Raw genomic sequence first — 17,559 nt, 5'->3', positions numbered from 1 at the left:
AATTTAAATACTGTTCAACCTCCTTAGTTAGAAAATATAAAAAATAGAAAGAACTTCAAAACCCCCAGACCGGAGCAGGCACCTATACCAGATGTAGAGAGGGCCTGCGATGGTCCGGGTTTCCGGAGAGCCGCATAAAAAAAAAAAAAAAAAAAATATGCATCATCTCTACCGATAGCCCAACAATTTTATGGGGTTGACAGAAAAATTTTGGAAACTTCTTTGTTTTTCAATGATTAATTCAAAACTTTCTACTGCAAAGAAATTCCCTTCTACTGGTTGGAATTGAGCCAAAGTTGGTGTGCAGGGTTGTTGTCACCAACACAAGTAGCCAATGAAATCAGAAGAAAGTTTTTTTTTAATAGCTCTAATATTACGCTCTCATCGGAATTATCTATTTTCACTCACGAGCTTCGTATTATCCGCGACCACTCCGTCATTCTTCGGATTCTTGCCCGCCTGTTTAGAGACTAACACAGCGTTGGAGTCTTAATTTGACCGCGTTTCTTTTCGACCAGATAGCAGCATTTCCCACCAGGAATAAATACAAAATATATGTATTGATTACCTTCGTGGATTCTAGAACAATTAGATTCCGTCTCTTGGATAGCACACGATGGCGACCGCAACCAACTGCTAAACAATGCGCTGTAAATACATACGAACGACGGCCTCAATATCGCAGACTCACTACAGCATTGGTGTCCTCTTGCCCTCCGTTGAACCAAACGATCCCCGCGGAACCTTGTCTGCAAAAATATCAGAGGCCATGGTGAAAAATGTCAGCGTCGTCAAGTCGAGTAGACGTAACGCCATCAATTTTTACTAGATTACGAGTAGACGCCACGATTTGTAAGACGTGTCAAAACCAGTGGTTAGTTTTGAAAAGCACATATGGTCGAGGGTTCGTTGGTGGGATACTTTTAAAATTACGAGATTCATCTTCGCGATCGCGACCAAGGCATAAGGATTAACGACGCCCTGAATGGGTAAAATCTTCGAGAATACTTCGACTCGTCGAGCAGCTACTGTGATGGCTATTGAGCGCGATTTTACAAGTAAAAGTAATGAAAACCTATCGCAACACGACGTTCTTCTTTTTAAAATCCGAAGTATGAAAACCACGTAGTTCTGCTAAAAAACAGATTCAGGCAGATACGGAAATATAGTACTTAAACATATGGAGAGAAAGTAGCCAAAATATACTTGTGTACTTCGAAAAAGCGAAAATACTTCGCTACTGATAACCTCTGAAAAATATACACTTCGTGATCCGGATATAAAAATTAGGAGTGAATTTTCACAGCGAAGGAGCTCTTGCTACCACCCGGCTACATGCCCAGCGGGATGACTCGAATGTGTTCTTTACCGTTTATCGCTTGGTATTGGTTGTGGCGAGAAAAAATTTCAGCAGCCGCCTCGAACGCAAAGCATCCAATATTTTTTACTATAGTCCTACGCGATTTGAATATACAGTTTCCGCCTTCCCACTTGTCATGATGCTCGCTTAGTACACCGACAACAGTGAGAATTTCCGGAATACAGTTTGCACAGTCAAGAGGCCACTAAAAGCCGGATATCAGCTATGGAACACGATTATAAGTCGCGAAGCCTTTTCACATCGTGTATACTGTATTATATTCTATTTGACACGCAAGCGCGTTTCTCGCCGATGCCGTAACAAATACATCCATTTTAAAAACAGGATTCATAGTTACATACCCAGTTGCTTTTAGCGTGCGTTTGTACATAGAAACCGCTCGCTAGTTCCCTATCCGGTTAGAATCATATTTCGGAGTTCACCAGCCACGAGAAGCAAACGTGACTCGCGTTGTGGAATATACACGACAAAGGCTTTCTTTCTTCGCGAAAATATCCAAACAGTACACACGTGTCCGCGCAGCAATACTAATTAACGGTCAATATAGATTATACCAGCAGGTCGGTATTGTGCCGTATGAAATAGCAGGCTCATTTTCGTCTCATAGTCAGGCAAACGGTAGTCGAGCATTGCTGAACGAAAATTCAAAAAATCTACCAACTTCATGCGATTACCATGCAGCCATATACTGAAAAGACGCCTTCATGCTCACTGGCACATTATGACATGATACGCCTGTCCGATTGAATGACCGTACTTGGGCGTTTCGACACCCTCCCGTGTGTTCATTATTATCGCATTGCGTCTCGACTCTAGTGTATCGAATCGTGCAGTGCATGCCATTGAAAATGTCTCGTAAACTACGTTGCTGTGCATGTGCAACTGTGCATTGTGCAATAGTGTCCAGGATAACACGACTGCACACAGCGAGGCACTTCACGGTTGGAAAAATAAACATCCTTTTAACCATCGTTCAAGGGTGACTCGGGAACAGGGCTGGGCAAAATCGGGTGCCTGATTGATTCGATTCCGAATCGAATATTCGAATTAGAGTCGATTATCACTCACTATCACGCCATCACAGTATGGATGGATAATATGGAAAGTTAAAAAACGCGTCTTTTAAGCGTTCGCGAAGAAAATAATATTAGTTCTCCACTACATACAGATAATAATTTGGTCTTGTTTAGACCATACCTTTGTCATTGCACTCTGTGATATGCTATAGATAACTAACTTCCGTGGGTTAGTTATCTATAGATATGCACCTTGCACGACATCTTGTGGATGATGTGATACCAACAAGCGAGGTTTCAAGGCTTAATGCCGAAACCAGAATTCTCTCTGATCATACCGGAAAACATCGCGTCTCACTAGACTCGAATCATTAAAATATATAATCGATTGAGATCCGAGCACTCGAATGATTGCACCCGGTTAAAGTATGACTCGATCGCTCACAGCACGCGCATTCAAGTTCACCTGTCGGCGCGGAAACATCGTTGAGCATCCGGCTGACCAAAGACGGCCGCATCAAAATCCCAGAAGCAGCGCTACCGCCGGAAAGCGCATGCGAAACTTCACACTTGCGGTCTGCAGTAAATGCAGGCGTATGCCAACGAAGGCGTAAAGCATGCAAACGGCGCGGTATACTAACCGGCGCTCGGAGTCGTGTCTTCGGTGCGACTGCGCAATCTCGGCGAAACCGTGAGGTCGGTGGGCACGTACGTTGCCTGCTGCACCTATAGCGAGTGAAAAAGATTGCAGTAATGTATCACTTTCGATGACCAGCAACCAGATGTGGTCTAATATTACATCAAGCTCCATCTCCTGAAGCCCGATTCAGAACAGGTAGAGGCCATGCATTCTGCCATTGGCAAACATTTGTTGGATAGGCCTAAGTCTGTTCAATGTTCACGGTCGACTTTTATCAAAATACGCCAACCTAGTTTGTGCCAACCAAAAGAGATCGTGTACCATCTAAAAATAGTACAATTAAGCTTAGCGAGCTCTACGCCCGATTATTCGAAATTTCACGCCGGTGAAGTCATCTTTCGTGATACGGTTGTTGATATACCATATTCTTTCCGATTCTCTAATTGTTGCTGACGATAACCTCCGACGAGTGTCAGCCGAAAATATTCGGGTTCATTTCAATATGAATATACTATTCACTAAAGTACGAGTAGGAAGTTAAGGCCGCAAGTTTCTACTTGATTACAAGCAAAAGTAGCTTACCGAGGCGAGTCGAAAATATACTTTAAGTGGAAGTAAAATATGAAAGGTGCGGAAACTACCCAAGTAGCTTCAAAAAGCAGATTCGGCCCAGTGGTCGCATAGTTTTCAATAGACAACCGGCGATGGCGACTTCATAGAAATTTCAAGACTAAAAGTGATGCCGAATTATCCCAAGGTACATCCTTCTTATCAAAATTCAACCATTCAAAATTCTGTAGTTTTGCTTCAAAAAATTGAAGCGGACGTAGTGTAGAAACATAATCACTGGGTAAGTATTGTGCAGTGGTTCTCAAAACTTTTTGATAGTGAAAAATATCACGCCCTCCTTATCTTCATATCACAAATTGCAACCAAAATGCTGATCACCCCAACGGGTAGTTTCTAGACATGGAAGGTTGTGACTTTTTATGAGAGAATTCTCAAATATGAAATTAGGACAACACACAGAGCAATAACTACGAGTTGGAGGTAAGTCGCGCCAAGCGCGAAAAATTTGTACAGTTGACTGCAACTTCGCGCCCCTCTCTCCAGATGCTTTCACGCGCCCCAGTTTGAGAACCACTGCAAGAAGATAAAACCTACGGGAGTACTTCTTACATGTAGAAGTGTTTCGTTGCTGACCGCCTGAAACTTTGTTTAAAACAGTTTTTAAGTGCTATTTTAAACAAAATTGCGTGGATTTTTTCTTAAGTTCAATAATTATGCCACAATTGTGAAAATACTTTCGCTTGCAGTACGAGTCTATACGGAGGACGATTTGCACCAGAGAAAGTCAGCGTTGGCGATATGGAATGTTTCTTAGAACCCTCGAGATCGTCGTCGGTTCAACAATTACAACACGTAGTTATAGATACGAAGTACAACACGTAGTTATAGATTCGAAGGGATGTTCTGATGATGATGACCTCCAACCATAAAAACGCTGCATTACGATGCAGAGCAAGATTTGTTCAGTATAGGACAGCGGTCGGAAGCATTTTTTCGACAAACGAGACACATACACCACCTATATTTCCAATTGTCAATGTCATTCCACTGAAACGTTATACTTGAATATTTATGACGTCACGGCTAATATAACCATAAATAACATGTTCCCTTAAATCAGGCCTGGGCAAAGTGCGGCCCGCGAAAGGTTGCTTGGAATTCAAAAAAAATAAAACCTGCTTTTTCAATGACTTAAACCATAGGCTTCACCAAATGAGCAGGAAATTCGATTACTTTGAATTACTTTGACGCCTGTTTAGTAATATGCCACGATTACACTGCCTATACGTACCTGGCATGCGTAATCCAGATTCAAAATAAAGGCAATGTGACTAAGTGTAAGCAGCAACTGAAGTCGCAAGAAATCACTCCTTCCATATAGTTTAGTTCAAACCTTTCCTGTTGACATTGCCACATTACGCTTTATACGGCATGTGTTTCAATTTGTGACGTGATATGTTTCCAAATCCCTAATTCGTAAAACAAGTCAATCAGTGCTCACGATTATTATATGACTCATCAATCTATCACCCATAAAGGATTAACGGACATGCCAAAAAAGGAGGCCGAAAACTGAAAATTCAATGAAGGTTTAGAATTTAGAGCACTAAATATTTGCATAGACTCGATCCTGTCGTCGAGAATAAGGATTTTAATTAAAGTCGGTCTCATGTCAAAATCACGAAACATTCGGTCAAGGGAGGGCGAAGTTCAGAAAAACTGCAAGCTTCGCTCAACATAAAGGCTATTTAACCTGCACCAGCACACCGACCAAGAAAATAAGCTTTGTACTATTGCATATACATTCCAGTACAGTGGTTCTCGAGCTGGGAGACGTGAAAGCATCAAAAGGCTGGCGCGAAGGCAAAGTTTATTGAAAATATTTTTCGCGTACCGCGCGATGTGATCCAGCTCATAGTTGTTGCTCTGTGTATGGTTCGACTTTGATTTTTCACAATTGTCTCATCAACAGCCATAATCGTCCATGCCATCAACTATCCGTTGGGATTGCTAGCATTCCGGTTGCACTTATCAATATTTTGTGATATCATAAGTGTGCGCGAAATTGTTCACTATCATGAAGGGAGGCGTATTTTAGAGTCTTAATAAAAGAAAGTGGATATGGATTAAAGAAAGCTAAAACGTACCATGCTTAACATTGTTTCGAATCATGACAGCTAATGGATATTTTTTTAAATTAACCGTCACTTTCTCATTATCTAATATCAACACATTCAATGAGCATCATTTATCAACGATATAATTTAGAAATACAATTAAAATGCGCTGGAGAATATAGCTAAATTTTTTCCACTCGGCCCGCCAGCGTATTTATTTTTCTCATTTGGCCCGTGGAGGAAAATAATTGCCCACCCCTGCTTTAACTTGATTTCTGTTTTAAATGCAACTATATAGTCACAAAATATATTGTCAGCCTTGTTACCATATTCACAGTGACTGCGTCATTCGGACCGGGTCCGCCGGTTTTATCTCGCGAGTCCGAAGAGCTCGAACACGCTTCGTCCGTCCGTTGCGCTTCCTGTTTGTTACAGTCAGCCTTTTGGGGGTCCGGCTGTTGGCCGTCGTCCTTGTAAACCAAACTGGAGATGCTGTAGTTCGGGATCTTCCGCGCTGCCACACACGGACAAGAGCGTAACGAACAAATTTGATTCACGTAATTCGTACTACACCCACCTCTATCCGCTTCTTCCGAAAGCCGCATGTCCTCCAGCAATTGGTACCCGCCACCGCCCAACACCATTTCCGAGGCCGCCAAGCCCGCGTCGAAACCGCTATTGGATGGCGTGCAAGCCGCGTCGGCCATTTTCGAATCCGACAAACCGTCTGAAGGACAGTTGATGCCGCTGGCTCAGTTTATCAACTATTTCACCAACTCATAACACCACAAGATTGCGATACACGAAAAGATGGGAGTATAGTAGTCATTCAATAAATAATTCAGTAATTTGGTCTAGAACAGTGGTAACTGCTGGTTACCAAGCTTTTATGACTAATCAACCATTTATCAAGCTCGACATATCTTTATCGTGCATAAAAAGCTAAAGTTCATCAGTAACGAAGTACTTCTACTCCTCCGTGGAGCTCCCGTAGGTTTTATGAAATTGTTCCACTTACACGAATAGTTCTATGCGTAGGCCTATACTACTTCTACTCCAATTCTTCTGGTAATTCTTGCATACTGAATATTGTCAAGTGAACAATTAAGGAATGGACTCCAGCGTCGCATGCTACGAAGTTTAGGGGATTCATGTACATTGTACAAGTTCAATTTGAGTATGTCACGCAGATATTCCAGGGCTCCCGTTAGCTGGGATGCGTCTAGCATTGAACCACTATCCCATCAACATCAAACAACTAGAAATCTAAGTTGGCAAGAAACCAAACAGCCAATCAAAAAAAAATGAACTGAACGTTACAACACGTTCGCCTACTCCCCCAGGTCTCTCAAATTCGCCCCTCTAGGGTGGGCAAATCGAGAAGAGTACCTGACCGATTCCATTCTGAGTCGAGTATCAATCAGTATCGCGTAATACACAATACCATCAATAAAAAGTTTGATATGAAATAATACAAGGTGCCATAGGCGCAAGTTCATATTTACTTCAAATATTTTTTCGTGAACAATGCGTAAGCGCTGTCGCGCAGCCTTACGCAGGCGGGTGTCTGATACCAAAGAAAGACCACTCAAAAGTCGTTTCGACAGCTCCTAACCTTTCATTGTATCGCAATCTTGTAATGTAATGATTAGACTATATTAATTATAATTTAAACTTTCATGATAAACTGAACAGAACTCTACATGCGTTGAACGCTGTGATCGTGCGAAACACGGTCTCAAGGCCCAACAGTCGAAACGATAAATCCCGATTGACCAAAAAATTCTTGTCGCGCGAGTGAATAAATTCGGTAGTCTTACAACGTGATTCCTTAAAATCAGTACGAGATTCGAATTTGACTAGCCTATACTCCAATCATTATGTCCACTTGTCCAGCCCTTGGGCGGCTATTCTACATAGCACGCAAACTTACATCAACAGTTAACACACAACTTACAAATCTTCGGGTACTGGCTGACGAGCGGCGCCTGGCGGTCTCGATCATAGTGATAGCCGCCGTAGTGATTGAACTGATGACCTTGCGCCAAGTCTTCATCGTTGCTACGACTGTGTACTGGGTAAGATCCCTGTCTCTCGTCGCTTTTCGAAGCAAGTATAAATCATCGCAAATATAATGCACATCATGCAAACGATTTACTATACCTGACGCAAGATACCCCGTTATGGCTCAGATACGCGTTGCTGTAATCATGTACCGACTCCATATTCCCGACTTGATGGTACGCAGGCCAGCCGTGGTAAAATTGGCTATGTCCTTGCGGCAGTAACTCGGGAGGCATGGCATTATAGCGAGCCCCCTCTTCTATTGTCACGCAACGTCTTTTGTGAAGTTGTTCTGGTGGAATGGGATGAAATTCGGTATGGTCCGCAAGCGATGATATGGGTTGGATATCCACGGCGCTGGAGCAACTCCTAAATAAGGAATAGGTTACCAGCTTCATTTCCTTTCGGTAAGCCACACTTCAGTCACCCGCCACTTGCGTTCCTCTTTTTGCCGCCTTTATTGCCTCCCTTTTTGAAGAAATCGTGTTCCTCCAATTTGCTTTGGTAGACAGTATATATCTGCACATTGCACGGTGTTAACATATAGCAATTTTCTGTATATTATAAAATCCAAGCTACTTTAGAGAGACATGTCGGTTTCTCTTCGTTTAGCACAGTGTGCATAGTATTTATGTATTCAACAGCCTGTTCCAACAGCGAAGCCATATCCCTCTTCATGGTAGCCGTGAACGGCAAGAGGGCTCTCAGCTGTTCCAGACATGTGTTTATCCTACGCCTGCATATGGAAAGAAGATGGGCAAAACGTTAACATATTGTAGATGTACTTGACTTCCCAATAGAGCGGACACAATATAAGATTGCTAACCGCCCGGTAGTCTATGGATACTGAAATTGACAGCTGTAAGAACGAACGCACAGAACGTACCAGTAATCAATCATTATTTTCGGACCTATTGTCCATGCTATCCGCGCAAAACCGCGTTCAAATCAGTATCGGCAAGTCCACCTGATCCGAAGTCGCGAGTTACAAGCACGGCAATAAAGATGAGTAAAATTACAACCTTCTCTGTTTCTCCATCTTTGAATCGTGGCTACCTCTTGTTATCTTCTTGGTGCACGGGATTACGATAATGAGCACGCAGTTCGAAGGCGACGCCGTCCTTTGAACACCTATAGGTTTCAGTGCAACAAAAACAATCAGCGTTAATCAACGAGCGAGAATTATGGTCGGCCTTTCTCTCGCATTCGTACACGCAATCCGTGACGTATTTAACATCAATCAGCAGTCAGCGCCTTCTTATTTTAGTGGGACATTTCTACATCCGCATTCAATAGTTACAATTACCGTTGTAAATGGCAGCAAGTGTAATCACTATGATAATGCAGCAGCACACTATTCGCACTGTAGTAGCATATATAATGTCGATAACAAAAATGGTGTTGCGCATAAAGATGATGTTATCTCGATGGGCACAGCTTGTTCCCAGGTAGGTACGTTTTGCTCTTTACCACATCTAATATGTCACGCACTCAAGTCCACACATGCCAGGCACAGGGTAGTCTGATGCACGTCGGCGACCGAGTATAGGCGAGGCTACCATATCCTCAGCCTGGAGAAACAGCTCAAATCACCGGTAAACCCACACAGCGTATTACATCTCAATAGAGAATCAGAAGTACGATTGAAGTCACAGAACTACGTAGGCGCCTCTCTCATACTGGTTTGGAGAAATATACTGGCGTCAACAAGTCTGGCGCTGTAGACGGACCGACGCCAAACCGCGAGAGCAGTGGTCAAAGCCTTCAACTCGTAAACTCATCGACGAACATGACAGGATTTTACCCATCAATCTTCCGTGGCAATAAATTAGAAGGAAGGCAGTTCATTTTCGTCTATGCCACCGACCTTCGAAGTATGCAACATGCAAGCACTTCGAAGTGTACACGTAGGATGGAGATGCGAAGGAACAGCTTGGTTATCGAGTTAGCACCACCAGTCCACCAGTCTTTCTTTTTTTGCGTATCGTTTAACTGTCGTATCTTCAGATTACACTTTCATCTGAACAAGACACACGCATATGCAATATGCGATAAGACATAATGCGGTGTAATGAACAGATGGGGGGGGGGGGGTGCTGAACGAACAGTTGAGCGCTCTTAGACTGGCATCCACCTCGACCTAATGCCCTTTTTGATGCTTGACTCTATTCCGTGTCTGATTCTTGCTTTTCTCATTCCTTGTGTGTGCGTTCTGTCATCGGGTCTTCTAGGCTTTTTTGTCGCCATAAGAACAGTGACTCATCTGGAGAAGAGGAGCCCAGAATAACATCCGACATGGAATCAAACCCGCGCGGGCCGTCCGGGTAGCAGGCGCTTATTGCTATCCCAGAGTGCTGAGAGCCGAGCGAGCGTGGAGCAGCGGATACCAGTTTTGGTGTAACTCGAACGAGGATTGAACCCCACGACGGAACGAACAATAGGGTTAGCATACTTTGAGACCCGTGAATCAGGACCCTTTTGAAAAGAATCATTAGCAGACGCTAAAACGGGACATTTTAAAGAAAAGTGATGATCGCTCGTGAAAAAAAGAGGACACTCACCGTTAAAATGGACCTATAGTATTCCTACCGAGCAAGAAGCCACCTACCATTGGTATGCTATCTCTTCGGTAATTCGATTTGCGACTTTTGACACGCCCCGATAAGCGGTTTCGGGATGTCTATCTGGTACAGTGTGTACTGTGTAGGCCTATAATATATCTCTCGATTTATCTGAGAACCTTCCATGCCCTGATATGTTTTATATTTCCCACTAATCATTTCGCTGCACGAAGTTTGCAACAAAGAGAGACATGTGTAGCAGCAAAAAAAACTTATAAAACACATTGTTGTACTTGTAACACGATACATAATTGCAGATTGCAGAAATCCGACTTGCATCGCGACTAAGGGAACAACAAATATTTCAATGGCGGGCATCTGCGTAAGATATACAATGTACAATGCGATATAATAAACAGACAGGTTGTTGAAATGGCCAGTTCGATCTTGATTTTTTGGCGGTCTATCTCTAGACCAGGACCGTAACTGCCGCACCCCAAACCCCCCAATTGGGGGGGGGCGAGCTCGAAGGGGGCTCAACATTATATCGTGAATTAGCATAAATTGGAGATCATTTTTTCAAAATTCATGCAAGTTTTTCAAAATCTTTTCGCGCTGCGCGCGATTTTAAAATATCGGAAAACGTGATTTTTGGGTACTCAAAATACGCCAGATTTATAGAAATGGGCATACAGGCGTTGGCCATTACCACGCCACGATGCACCAAGACAAAGTTTTAGGCCATGTAACATGCGACTCGGCAGCGAGAAAGCCTTAGCCGAAAAGGACTGCCCGTATGCTGACCGAAAACTTCGTTATAGATACAAAATACATATAGGTTTAATTGTCCGTAGGCGCCTAAATGACTGGCGCCGAATGTTCCTGTCTTGGCAATCTGAACCTCACAAGACAAATACCATCCCACAGGGAAAAATTATATGCCAGTGAAGAAATGCCAATTTTAAATCGTGTTTAGTTTAGTAGCCTACATTTGGGCGATTCTATATCTTTTGGTATATAGCAGACAGGTCGTCATGAAATAACATTATGTTACGGAGTCATACCAACAGGCCATACAGTTTCCAAGACAGCTTACTCAGCTCTACCAGTAAATCTGATTACGTGAGCAGAGAGGACAAGACAATATTTATGCAATTCCCGATCTTATCGACCGATTTTATCGTGAATTATCGAAAATGTTCGCGCCTCGCGCTGGCTCACTGAACAGTATAACTAATTTCATAGCAAAAACGAACAACGTGATTGGGGTAGGTTTATCATCCTATGGGAGCCTAACACCAAAGTTTTTGGGGGAGGCCGGATGAAGTGCTGTTTCGTTCCTGCCAACTGGTATACGCCCGAAGATGTTAATTATTATTGAGGGCCCTACCTTTTCAAACACCCCTCGCTCAGCTCTACCTGTACATCTGATTACGTAAGCAGAGACAGGATAATAATTGATCGCAATATATATGCATTTCCCGATTATATTGACCGAATCAATCATGAATTATAGAAATTTTTCACGCTTCGCGCGTTTAGGCGAGAAATGCTGCCTCAATGAACTCCCTTAACGAAGTTGATAAGCAGCGTTCAAATGCGGATAGCACGAGGGGGGTGTGGGGGGCGATGCCCCCCAGAAGTTCGGTTCATCATCCTATGGGGGACCCACGACCAACGTTTTGGTGGGGGCCTGACGAAGTGCTGTTACGGCCCTGCTCTAGACCCAGGGTTCTGTGCTCGAGGGAACCCTATTTTCAAGAGGTCCTGAAAGGCCGATGTTAAAACTACAAGACTACGTTGCCCGTATTCTCTACTTATTGCATTTGTCTATACAGTGCTCACCACATATCACAATAGTCACGCGGGTGATACCAACACTAATGCAGACCACATTCCGGCTGATGAGCAGGCTGGGCGAAAGTGTTGACAATTTTCTCTGGGTTAGGTTGGCCCTGCACCCCCCCCCCACGCTAACAAAAAAGTTAAGAACTGCTACTTCAGATGCTATTTTCGCTGTACACGTCCTTCTCGATATTACAGCGGCGCTGCTTGACAACCCTCTACGAATTTGGCAACCTGCTCCTCCCTGAACCCTGCGTCTATGGAAATACCTTTGGCATATGGACCGATGCTGAAGACGCTAAGGTAAACTGAACAATTGCAACCGCAGATAGCCGTCACAGCAAAAGCTATACCCAGTAACTCGCGATCTACCGCCTCGTCGCAAAAATAAGACACAAATACAGCCAGGTTACATAGTACAGTATCATATAATATATCAATGATTCAGAACGGAAAAAAGATGAACTTGATCACTCCTTCGATTTCAAATAGGACTCACACGAGATCATCGATAAGAAATTGTATAAACCAAATCGGAATGAGAGTGGTCGATTAGGGGCACTGGTATTCGACGGCCTCAAATACTCGAGTCAATACACGAGATGGTCAGCCGGGCCGCATCTCATTCAGCGAGGCTTGCTTATCCAGCACTCACAAAAAATAAACATCTTCCTTAGAAATAACAGAATAATATTGCAACTGGACACGTGTCGACCACACGTGACAAAACACAAGCACGGCTGATCCGTTGTGAAATAATCAAAGACTGTTTAGCTGTAGGCATGATTTTTGCAATTGTATCTCTTCAAATTGCCGGCGTTGGCGTTCAGCTTTGCTCAATCGACTTGAGGCAGCTCTTCAGCAGCTGCACAATTGACTGAAACAGAAAACGGTGGTTTTGGGAGGTGGGTAATGATTTGCGGAAGTGGTCAGTAAAAAGCACTTATAATTTTCCCAAGTAGGCTGTACCTGAGATCACGTGGGTTTTGGTTGAATTTTATACTACTAGCACTTTTACTAATTCAACAGCAAACCTATACCTTTATTTATGCCCTTTTGAAAGTACCGTAATTTTCCATGTATAATACGCACCCTTAAAAAGGCATGTCAACACTGGGAAAAAGCATGTACACATGTACGAGCACTCGAGCAGTTGATCGAGCAAGCGTCTGGTACCAGAGCATAGTGTCCGTATGGAGCCTGTTTGAAGTAGCAGAGAAGAAAGGTGTATCAACTACATTTCCATCATAGTATGGGGTGTGAACCATACAAACTATAGTTTCACACCCTTGCCATGGGTGTAAACGAGTCGAATACACCTACCGGGGGTGGGGAAATGGGTGCGTTGACCACATTCCCAGCAAAGTGCGGGCACGATGGCTGGATGTGATGCGCGATTGACAACAAAACAAGGTGTCTTGCAAGTTCTAATTTGAGGGATTCTTTTCAAAATTCTCGTGCCCATGTATAATACGCACCCCAATTTTAGGACAGAAAAATTGATTAAAATGCGCGTATTATACATGGAAAATGACGGTAGTACGTAGAATTGTAGAAAAACTTGCATCACTTTCACGGGTAAAATCGACGTGGTGACCAAGCAACACATGCCATTTATAATGGTCCCAAACTCCCAATCTACTTTTCTGAGTACTGCATTTTACATTCACATGTAGTATTGGCAATTTGCATTCCTTGAAAATTGCTATCAATTGGAATTGAACAGAAATTTACTTCATTACTTCCACTCTCACTTGAGTACAGCCGATGATCACCGTGACCCCCTCTGATGATGTGAAGCTACACAGCGCAGGCGCATATAAATTTCTAAGGAGTGCAATGCCTTTTAGACGGTAGCAAAAATACAGGATTGGTGTCACATTCATCACAAGCTATTGCTAACTATGCTGACGCTAATGCTAACATCAGTATTGCAGTTAGTAGCAAGGTTATGAAATATCGACCTACATCTATTGGAAGCAATAGAAATGTATGTATACCAACTACCCCCCAATATAAGCCCTTTGTATGGATAAAATACAGTCTGTGAACTGTGATCAAGGACCTTTGCACTTTGTCCCCCTATGATACTTGGACAGAAGTAAAAAATCTTGTCTCATTAAACAATGCCCCCATGCCGTGCAGCTAGTAAACTGTGTCATAGCGATGACAGATTGATAGGTTGCAGGCCAATCAATCAGTCATAGCTACTAGACAATTTACTAGCTCACTGGATTAAAGATGCAGTTGAAACATTTCTCTGGTTGCAGGCATTCTAGGCAGATAAAGTAATGTTTACCTTGGAATGCTTCACTTCAAACTCTCCCAATTCGATGAGATTTTTCCTGAAGGCGGTCACTCGCCTGCCTTTGAACTCGGTAAGCTCTTGCTTTCCCACTTCAGAGAGTTTTTCAAACTTCTCTCGCGTATCCACTTGGTTCTTTTCGGCCTGGAGCGATATTAGTTTCCCGTCAGTGTTACTACGAGATTTATCGCGAGCAAAAAAAAACACTCACCTGATTGACATTTTTGCCTTTAGCTCTAGCCTTATCCAAGTCCTTATTTGCAGTTTCGAAATTGGCCATTGCCCGAGCTCGGCGATACAGCAGATCCTGGTATTGAGAAGATGTCATCACACAGCGAAGGCATAAAATCACACAATTGGTCTTACTTTGCATGCCTGGGTGTCACGCAAGTAATAGCGTAGCAAGTCGGATAGCTTCAAATCTTCATCAGAAGCTGCACGGGACATTTGTTTCTGTACAGGATTAAAGGGTGCATGATAGAATACTAGAGATGTTGACCCCACACCATTATACCTACCCTAACTTTTTCTAAAGTCTCGTGTACCTTCAGCAGCATTCTGTAAAGGGTAACATGATAATTTCGTGATTGCAGCAATACGAGACGAAACTGTTCTTATTAAATTGATCAGAAGAATCGCACGATATTCAGTCTCTCATTTCAAACTGAGCATTGCTGCCTCACGACTACTGAATCACCAAAGGAAACTTGAAATGTATATACTTCCTGAATTGGAGGCTTTATGACTGAAACATAGGAGTAAGACACTACAAAACCAGGAAGCCTGCGTGAAATCAGATTATTTACAATATGTTCGACAGCAATACAGTCCACTAATGCTGCAAGCAGAATATAATGATAGCCAACTATATGGAATGAAACTACAGCTACAACACCATGAAGATCATATAAAACCCTATAAATAAAGTTGTCATAATTCAGCAAAAACTTTGATTGCACGAATTTACTACAATTGACGCCAGAAGCGTGATTTGACATTCACTAGCTGCAAAAAGTCAAAATATGGAACAATGGTCAGCAGCTTGGTACAGGTTTAGAAGACCACAATCACAACACAAGTCTAATCTAATAATACCAACCCGTCAAATTGGATTCGGTGACTGCTGGCGATGGAATATTCGATAGTTGCCAAGCCTTGCAAGCTCTGCGCGATTGAAAGGCAGTCATCGGCGCACTCTGGAAATTCATTGTCAATTTACACCAAGCACAACAGATTGTCAAGTTGAACATACGTTTGTGGCTTTTGGTAAACCTATCAGCTTTGCCAGTGCAATCCTTAATCCTGGAGTGGTATTCTGTGATGAAGGACTTCTCGTGGTCGAAAAATTCATCAGGGTCCTGAAAGTTTGCAACATGTCAGATAAACCTCCACGCATATGTCACATCACCATAACTTACTTTTTGCCCTGCTAAGATGATATTTTCATCTGCCGTTTTGGTAATGTTCTTGAAGAAACCAGTTATCAGTTCTTTCTTATTTTTCCCTCTGACATTAAGCTAAAGATAATGATAATATGAGATCAGTCTGTGAAAACAACGCATTGGGTATGTGGTTGGGCTATTGTACCTCTTTTTCATAGACCAAGAACACTTTGAAGTTACTGTCTTTCATGAGCGTTGGGTGAGCTGCTGCCCGGGTTAGGAACATTTCGTGCATGGCGACTGTCTTCTTGAAAATGGCAAGATACTCGCTGTAATGATGAGTATGTGCATCACACGTGTGCGAAAAAAAGTTGATGTTCAAAATCCGTACGCTTCCAACTCTTGCTTCATTCTGGAAAATTCCTCCTTCGTCATTGAGCCTTCCCCTTCGCTTAGCTTCCCTAGTTTTTCCCTGGATGCTTCGAAGTCTGGCTTGGGTGGAGCGGGAGGTATCTATTGCAAGAAACGGTGTAAAACACAATCTTTCACTGTTCTATTTCGCATGACTAAAATCACTATGCACACCAAATACAGTATATCGGCTACACATTAGGCAACACTCGAATCAAAATCGAGTAAAAATTTTTCGAGTTATTGAGAATTTCCTGTGATATCATTGAAGTCTAGAGACCATGTTCGTCATATTGTACATTTCAAAACATGTAGCAGTAGCATATGTAGCACAAGGTTACAAACATTCATTGAACTGAAATTCTTGAGAAGTAGCTATGGACCTTTGGCCTGGCGTTTCAGTCTGAATGTTTATCTTTCCGAACTTACTATGGCAATGGACTGTTGTAGCCAACTAGCCAATAAAGATAATTTTACAGAAGAGAAAAAGGGACTAGGTATCAAGTCGTGCAGGTTTTAGTCATACCAGTATTCCAGCATAATTCTCGTTTTCAACAAATGCATCATGAAGCCAGATAAACTCCTCATGTTCCCTGACAACCGAGTACTCGTTCTTCTCATATTCTTTCATGGTTGCCTATAAAATGATTTCCATTCAGTATGTGGTCATTTTCAAAGTCATTAAGACCTTACGCGTGTGTGGACAGTAAATTTCACTTTCTCCTTTTCACTCAAGGCATCGGATATATCAACAACCAAGGAGTTGTCGGTCAAATCAACACTGACTGCACGTTTAGACTTTCCGTCCTCAGATAACAGATCTGGGCTGTCATCCAAACCGTCCTGAATGCAAAATGAAAGGCAACGATGAGATATACGTGCACTTTACTGCATTGGAATTAGAAATGATTAAGATTTGACAGGCGTTCAAAGCAAACCAAGGCATCAAGGGATAAACATCCACTATGCTGAATAGAATGCTGCTTTCGGCAGTTGGGAGGATTTTACATCGACTAAAACATACAAATTTCGCCGAGTATAAGGAAGAGTACATACCATCATTTTGCCGCTTCAACCCGCTAATGCCTTCGTTCAGAAATATAAAACAAGTCAGGAACCTATAACCGAGTACTCAACTGCAATCTGCAATCTCACTTTTGTGGAGCTCCCATCTTTTGTCACCGCAAGGATCGGTAGAGAGCCAAAGATTTCCGATTTGACATCGCAAAGTGGATTTCCATGATTTGATTATTGTCTTCGATAGCGA

General features: G+C 42.7%; 4 protein-coding genes across 7 annotated transcripts in view; 2 read left to right on the top strand and 2 right to left on the bottom strand.

Moving 5' to 3' along the window:
• Nucleotides 1-9,143, bottom strand: part of LOC145449479 (uncharacterized) — a 33,656-nt gene extending 24,513 nt beyond the window's left edge. For 2 of the 4 annotated variants that reach the window (XM_080327841.1, XM_080327840.1), the window contains exons 1-12: nucleotides 8,811-9,143; nucleotides 8,368-8,524; nucleotides 8,216-8,307; nucleotides 7,888-8,157; nucleotides 7,682-7,824; nucleotides 6,302-6,451; nucleotides 6,051-6,238; nucleotides 3,039-3,123; nucleotides 2,864-2,974; nucleotides 692-749; nucleotides 569-633; nucleotides 409-459 (exon numbers count right to left, since the gene is read on the bottom strand). In XM_080327841.1, coding sequence (XP_080183967.1) covers nucleotides 437-459; nucleotides 569-633; nucleotides 692-749; nucleotides 2,864-2,974; nucleotides 3,039-3,123; nucleotides 6,051-6,238; nucleotides 6,302-6,451; nucleotides 7,682-7,824; nucleotides 7,888-8,157; nucleotides 8,216-8,307; nucleotides 8,368-8,524; nucleotides 8,811-8,827 — 1,359 coding nt within the window. In that variant the 5' untranslated portion in view covers nucleotides 8,828-9,143 and the 3' untranslated portion in view covers nucleotides 409-436. Of the gene's footprint in view, nucleotides 1-408; nucleotides 471-568; nucleotides 634-691; nucleotides 750-2,863; nucleotides 2,975-3,038; nucleotides 3,124-6,050; nucleotides 6,239-6,301; nucleotides 6,452-7,681; nucleotides 7,825-7,887; nucleotides 8,158-8,215; nucleotides 8,308-8,367; nucleotides 8,525-8,810 lie in introns of all 4 variants that reach the window. The other 2 variants (XM_080327838.1, XM_080327842.1) reach the window with 2 other exon arrangements.
• The window catches only part of LOC145450646 (uncharacterized), a 121,321-nt gene that overhangs the window by 66,163 nt on the left and 37,599 nt on the right, over nucleotides 1-17,559 (top strand). The window lies entirely within an intron of this gene.
• LOC145451106 (eukaryotic translation initiation factor 3 subunit D-like) overlaps nucleotides 1-17,559 on the top strand; it is a 79,857-nt gene that overhangs the window by 55,501 nt on the left and 6,797 nt on the right. The gene's annotated exons all lie outside the window — the stretch shown is intronic.
• LOC145451107 (sorting nexin-6-like) lies at nucleotides 12,604-17,489 on the bottom strand. The gene is made up of 13 exons (XM_080329593.1): nucleotides 17,349-17,489; nucleotides 16,986-17,135; nucleotides 16,819-16,929; nucleotides 16,273-16,394; nucleotides 16,087-16,210; nucleotides 15,918-16,016; nucleotides 15,752-15,857; nucleotides 15,599-15,695; nucleotides 15,018-15,057; nucleotides 14,866-14,952; nucleotides 14,711-14,806; nucleotides 14,494-14,643; nucleotides 12,604-13,071 (listed from the first exon to the last, which is right to left on the bottom strand). The coding sequence occupies exons 1-13, from the start codon at nucleotides 17,352-17,354 to the stop codon at nucleotides 13,021-13,023; spliced, it is 1,239 nt and encodes a 412-aa protein (XP_080185719.1). The 5' UTR covers nucleotides 17,355-17,489; the 3' UTR covers nucleotides 12,604-13,020.

Source organism: Botryllus schlosseri, chromosome 11, assembly GCF_051294905.1.
Source record: "Botryllus schlosseri isolate E-star chromosome 11, Bs_hap1, whole genome shotgun sequence".
NCBI classification, from domain to species: Eukaryota; Metazoa; Chordata; class Ascidiacea; order Stolidobranchia; family Styelidae; genus Botryllus; species Botryllus schlosseri.
This window is presented reverse-complemented; position numbering and strand designations above follow the sequence as displayed.

What these genes read in the sequence shown, in the direction of transcription:
- LOC145451107 (XM_080329593.1), bottom strand. An exon ending in ATGAAGCAAGAGTTGGAAGC is followed by an intron (nt 16,211 to 16,272) that starts GTACGGATTTTG and finishes TCATCATTACAG; the next exon opens with CGAGTATCTTGCCATTTTCA. An exon ending in TTGAAGTGAAGCATTCCAAG is followed by an intron (nt 13,072 to 14,493) that starts GTAAACATTACT and finishes TTTCTGTTTCAG; the next exon opens with TCAATTGTGCAGCTGCTGAA.